Source organism: Photinus pyralis, unplaced genomic scaffold (assembly GCF_008802855.1).
Source record: "Photinus pyralis isolate 1611_PpyrPB1 unplaced genomic scaffold, Ppyr1.3 Ppyr1.4_LG4, whole genome shotgun sequence".
NCBI classification, from domain to species: domain Eukaryota; kingdom Metazoa; phylum Arthropoda; class Insecta; order Coleoptera; family Lampyridae; genus Photinus; species Photinus pyralis.
In genome coordinates, this window is record NW_022170511.1 from 9,932,852 (window position 1) to 9,939,201 (window position 6,350).

The 6,350-nt window shown below is 36.4% G+C and overlaps 1 protein-coding gene across 1 annotated transcript; it reads right to left on the reverse strand.

Moving 5' to 3' along the window:
• Positions 1-245: 245 nt before the first annotated feature.
• LOC116168244 (RAC serine/threonine-protein kinase-like) lies at positions 246-6,067 on the reverse strand. The gene is made up of 7 exons (XM_031483950.1): positions 5,867-6,067; positions 5,207-5,349; positions 3,071-3,280; positions 2,661-3,018; positions 2,225-2,614; positions 1,942-2,175; positions 246-1,462 (listed from the first exon to the last, which is right to left on the reverse strand). The coding sequence occupies exons 2-7, from the start codon at positions 5,338-5,340 to the stop codon at positions 1,232-1,234; spliced, it is 1,557 nt and encodes a 518-aa protein (XP_031339810.1). The 5' UTR covers positions 5,341-5,349; positions 5,867-6,067; the 3' UTR covers positions 246-1,231.
• Positions 6,068-6,350: the final 283 nt, after the last annotated feature.

The following is a 6,350-nucleotide window of genomic DNA, read 5'->3' on the forward strand; positions in this document are numbered from 1 at the left end:
AGATTAACTGCTCTCTGCAGAAAGGGTAATATAAAATTTTTATTTTGTTTCATTACAGCAAAATGTCACATACACACTCTTTTCATATATAAAAGTATAATCCATAAGATGGAATGATTTAGTAGTTGAAAATGTACGCAAGTTAGAGTAGAATAGTACAAAGCACATAAACGTAGGAAAAATACTAATCCAAATTGGCCCACATCTACAGCTGAAAGAAATAAAACACATTTTACAAAATGTCATAATGTGCAAGTAAATATATTTTTTCGTACTAACAAGCACCAAACATATATTATTTATATAATGTAAAAAAGAAACAGATAACAAAGTTGGGAACCTTCAAATTTTTCCTTATATAAAATCTACAATCAACCCAATGCACAATAAATATTTTCTACCGTCCTATCGTATACATTTCTTTAGAAATTCCTTTATTAGGCATACCGAGTACAAAAGTATCAATAGGTAAATATTAATAAATACTTGCACTAATTATATAAATCTGTGAAGCAAAGAAAAACAAAAACACTTTTGCAGTATACTTAGCAAGTTGCACTTGTAACGTTAGCATCTACAACATTCTCTAATTTAAGTAGTTTCACAACAAATTATTTAACGGGGTACTTTGTCTATATAAATTATTACTAGGTATATAACTTTGCTAGGCATAACTAATCTTTTAAGACACTCCTACCTTTTAAAGGCAATTAATCTATAGCGAGGTCTAAGTTTTGTTAGTAAACGAACATTTTGGCAGCATAAAACTTAATTAAATCAAAGTAGTAGTACACTAGTACCCCCATAATTACAGCTAATTTAGTTTACATAGAGCCTATGTACACACTTACCTAGATAATTAGTTACAAAATCCAAAAAGTTTTTACAAAATATTAATTATTTTGATACCAACAATCCCACTTCCTTAAAATTTCCCAAATAATCGGAGTCTCCGTACATAATTTTAATGGAAGCGACTATATCTATTTAATATAGAAAGTTATATACAGATTTGTATATACAAAGACAGTCATCTACCAGTGGGCGAATCTTAAAATTAAAATTAGGTAATTCCTATGCGGTACGTGAAAAATATCACAAATGTATGCAACAACAGTCGTTCATTTTTAAAGTAACACCTCTTCCCCTCACACGTAAGTACGATTTCTACAAGAACGCGCGGTGGTCATGGATTTACCGATCGACTTACCGTCGTCTAATCGACTATAGGTCACTGCATAGGAGCTACACTACTGATGCTACTACTAATATGCGCAGAGCTGCCGAGGGTGGAAGACAAATCTTGAAAGCTAAACTGGGGAAAGTAGGGCTCCTCTTGAATCGCTCCCAACGGGCCGGACTGTTCGGGCGGCGTCAGTTCGACGCTTTCGCCCGTGAACTCAGAGTCGAAGTATCGCGTGTCTATATCGCTCGTAACTTGAGGTTTGAAAGGGGGTGGAATCTGGGAAAAATTGTTATTTTTACTAATTTCGAAGGGAAAGTATTAAAGCTAAGGGTTTTGTTGGGAGTTGTTGTAAAAGTTGTACGAGTACATTAGAAATTGAATGATAAATTGTTATCTTTATTTGTAATTAGAAAATACCGCTAATTGCGTGTTCGAGCTAATTCCAAACAGCAGGATAACCCTCATTTCACTTCCAAATTAGTACAATTTCACAAGAAAGAAATTTTTTGTACCAAAGAAAAGAATTCGAGCCGCCCGGGTGCAACCCATTTGCAATGTGTTTGTTTACATATCAAGATTGCTAAAAAATGCATTTCACTCAGGAAACAGAAGGTTGACCTTATGTGGGATCTTAGACTAGAAGTAGCTATTTAAACGTTTCAGAAATTGGTTCACATTTTTAAGTTCTTTTTATTGACGCTAGAGGTCTCATCCTTAATTCGAATCGCAAATAGCGTTAGTTCAATTCAACCCACCTTTTTTTGTTCCAGATCTCTCCAATTAATAGGCGTGAAGAATGGATGAACCATAATTTCTTTGGCATCATCCGGTCCTCCTCCTAGTCGTTGAGTTGGGTCCTTTATTAACAAACCTGCTAATAAATCCCTCGCCTCAGCGCTCAAAGTGCGTGGGAACTTAACTTCTTCCATAATAATTAAAGTAAATAGCACATCATGGTCACGATTATAAAACGGCAACCGACCACACATCTAAAACACCCTATTCGGAATGGATTCAAACTCACCACCACCAACTCACCATTTCGTACATAACGACCCCAATTCCCCACCAATCGACCGCTCTCCCGTAATCGTTATCCTCCAAAACTTCAGGCGCTAAGTACTCGGGCGTTCCGCAAAACGTTTTCGTCGTACGTCCGTAGGTGATATCTTCCTTACAAAGTCCGAAATCGGCAATTTTTATGTGACCATCCTTATCTAACAGCAAGTTTTCCAATTTGAGGTCCCTATAAATGATGCCTTGCGAATGCAGATAGGCGAGTGCGGAGATAATTTCGGCGCCGTAAAATCGAGTGCGATCCTCCGAGAAGACCCTCTCCCTGGACAGGTGGAAGAATAGCTCGCCCCCATTCACATACTCCATCACGAAGCAAAGGCGGTCATTGGTTTGAAACGAATATTTCAATGACTAAAACACGCGTTAAAACAAAATCGGTCGGTAAATAAGTACATACGGTCAAAAACGGATGATTTGTAGATCGCAGCACTCTGCTTTCGGTTAGGGTGTGAGCAACTTCGTCTTTTTGAATAATCACTTCTTTTTTCAAAATTTTTATTGCAAATAACCGCCGCGTCGACTTTTCCCTACATAGAATGACTTTCCCGAAGGTGCCCTTACCCAAAACTTTCAAAAACTCGAAATTTTCCAAGGTGACCTTTCGCTTTCCGCTGGTTTTTGAATTGGACGTGCCTTGTCTGGAGAACTTCTCGCACAAATCCTCCACCATCGGATTCTCGAACGCCATGTCCACATCCTCGCATTCGGACGCTAAGTTTTCGGAAACCATCTTAATTGCCGCTAGCCAATCTTCCCTGTAAACAGTTCAGGTTGTTAATTGTGGGGATTAGGAGGTGGGGTAGGTACCTTTCTTTTTCGCCGTCCACATGAAACATGCGTTCTATGACTGTGGTCCATTGCAAGCCTCTAATGATGAAGGTGTATGGTTTGGGTCGGTCCGTTGACATAATTTGACATCCCTTGACCGTGAAGTTGTTAAGAGGATCGCCCATCGAGTTGACGTCGGGTTTATTTTTAAATCCAATTAAAGCGCCATTGTCGAGCAGCACAAAGTATCTGTAAAACTCTCATTTTGAAACACTGTATGCATAATACAGAACCAGAAACATTTTAATTAAGAAAGTACAAGTTTTTGACGGTCTACATTCGTTATGCCTAATGTACAGTGGCCTATTTTCGTTGAAAGATAAGAGCGGCTTTCGCGACCTCGATCCACTTTTTTGTGAATCTTTTAATACCACAAATAGAATCAATCTAGCTATCTTTGTCTCTGAGATACAGGTAGAAAAAAAAATTGACTTTTTGGAATGTTATCATAATACCGGGTGATTCATTAGAAGTGATGAACGCTTGAATTTCGCGCGTAAGGTTTTAGTATTTTTGACATTATTAGATTGACGGTTTGAATTTTGTTAGTAATTTTTATCTGTCATGACTGTCATTTAAGAAACCAGTGTCGCCGTTAATTGTTGTGTGCCATTTGCGGTTTATTACTTTTTCCATTTTGAACAATTTTTAGAGTTGATGCACTAAAATATGTAAGAAACGTGACTGTGTCTAGTGTTTAGTTTATAATTTGTGGTAAAACAGAAGCAGTATTTGTAGATTATAAATAAGTAAACGATTTACTGAAAGTATGATGATACACCACTGCAATTAAATAAATGATCATCAGTTTGTACCAACTTCATAATTTTTTTGATTTGCGGGAAATTCAAATTGTCCTCACTTCTAATGAATCACCCGGTATCTTGCTACCCAAGTAAGATAGAAAAAAGGTAAAAACAGCATGCTTTAGATATTTTTACGTAGAATCCAGTGGCGTAGTCAAAAAACAGTTTTGGACCACCGTTTCTGAGATTTAACCCAAAGTTAGTATTTTTCAAATTCAACACTCTGTATATTTACAACTGCACCAAAATGGAATCACGTGACATAAAATTAATTTTTCTAGTAATTGTTGAGTATTCTCAGGGAAGTCTAGACTCTAATTCCTCTCCACATTTTTCCGAGCATTTTTCTAATATCTCCAAAGTTACAACAGTTAAAATTCTCTGTAAACATCGAGGATTGGCCAGATAGGACTTACTGCACAGTTTATCTAGTTTGAATAATTGGTTCTTAAGAGAAGAAAACATCGAGGAAAACATTATTTTAAACCAAAATGTTGATTGATGAAATGATTTTCGACATTTGAAAGTGCAAAAAAATGTTTTATTTGAAAAAATCGGGTATGAAGTTATTAAAATAGACCATTAGTAGTTTGAAAACACCCTGTAGAAGGGCGATCAAAATTTAAATCTGAAAACAGTATTGGAGAAATTCCTGTAACAATTTTTCTTTTTAAATTTTATTTTTCTTAAATTTATTTATTTGTGGTCTTTATTTTTAAGTGGGAGGGGTTTCAGGCAGGGTTGCTCTACTCAGCCAACCATGTTTTCCGGAACCGCTTCAGGGACATACCTATTTTGATTATATTTAGTGACTTCGGAGATCTTCGATTTGAACCCAAATTAATTACAGTTTTTCTTCGAGAGAGAGCTAGTTCCTAGACCTTCCAACTGCAAAATTTCAAGAAGGACCTGTCAAGTCCTTAATAAACGTCAACGTGCGATTTCTTAACATATAAAGTACTTAGAGATTCTGTTTCTTTGTGACACTAAGATGACTACTTTTGGCAAATTGATTATTCGTTAATATTCTGATTTTCTTTAGTTGCTGTTGAGCAGAAATGTTGAAAGAATATATTTTTGATAATTGATTTTGGTACTTTCAGAAGGCACCGTAACCAGTGCGGATGATTTTGGATATTTTGCACATTACGTTCGTCTAACAACTGATAGAAGCTGTTTTTGTGAGATAAGTTATCTAGCAGTCGGTGTAAACACTTAATCAAAATGGAAAGGACGTACCTTGAACATTTCTACGCAATGACTAGAATCGCACACTTTTCCCGAAAGAAACATAGTTCGGATACTTTACCTCGGTCTCCAATTCTTGATACGTTCGCCTCTCTTATAAAGCCATCCCTCCTTGACAATATTGGCGCCGATTAGGGGATTGACCGGTGGGCCCCCGGTGGCGCTGTTTATCGCATTCGGCGCCACTTCATTCATGGTAGGTACCTTGCAATTAAAAGAAAAACCTGAATTGTTTTGCCACCAGATTTCGCAATGACGTCTTCCACGTTTTTATTTATTTACATATGATGTCAGACAGTTGCATAACCGCACATTTGCTCAATACTAACAAGAGATACCCTCGAAGGTAATTGGAGCAAGTTCATTACGACGATATCAAAGAATTGGGTAGAAAGTGGGTGTTGAGCAAAAAAATTCGGTCGCAAAACAAACATGTTATGACGTAACAGATGTTGATAATATTTTCATTACACTTAATAATGCTATTTCCTTTGAAACCACTTAAAAATCATTAAAAACACGCTATTTAAAGTAATTGAAGTGCTTTCAAAAGAAAAATTGTAGATTAAGTAAACATAGGCGACACCCAAAATAAGGTTATGTTTATCGAAAAGTAATGTTAGATTATTTTCCATGGGATTAGCACATTTTCGCGAACGGTAATGATATTTTGGAAGCGAGAAAACTGAAATAAGGCACGATTTTGGCACGTTTTACATACCGAATAATTAGAGAGATTCTCGCTGAGTAAACCGCACTTTACACATAACTGAACGATTTGTTAATATCGTTAATGAGAAATAGTGGCAGTACACACGTGAATCACGCAAATGTCCACAATTTTAAGGTGTTTTTAAAATTACTACACCTACAAGGACGTGTTTTGACCGACTGTTTTGATTGACGCAACATGTATTCATTTACGATGCTGCTTGTCGCACTCAACAGATAACGCCACTCTACTGGCGCCGGCGCCAATATACAAGGTAAATTCAAAAAAATTGCGCACACTGACGCATAGATTGCAATGTGTGTTGCCCACACAGCAGGAGAATTTTACATCAAACCAACTTTAAAAATATCCAATAAGAATCGCATTAATTTAAATAAGAGGAATCGAAATACACATTATTTGATGAAAATAGATACACCTTGGCAAAACTAGAGATCCGAATATGAAATTTTGGTAGGTGATATTATACCTA

Coding starts and splice junctions, on each gene's coding strand:
- LOC116168244 (XM_031483950.1), bottom strand. CDS start 5,340: ATGAATGAAGTGGCGCCGAATGCGATAAACAGCGCCACCGGGGGCCCA. Junction 3,281..5,206: donor ATCAAGAATTGGAGACCGAG/GTAAAGTATCCG, acceptor AGAGTTTTACAG/ATACTTTGTGCTGCTCGACA. Junction 2,615..2,660: donor CAAATCATCCGTTTTTGACC/GTATGTACTTAT, acceptor CGCGTGTTTTAG/TCATTGAAATATTCGTTTCA.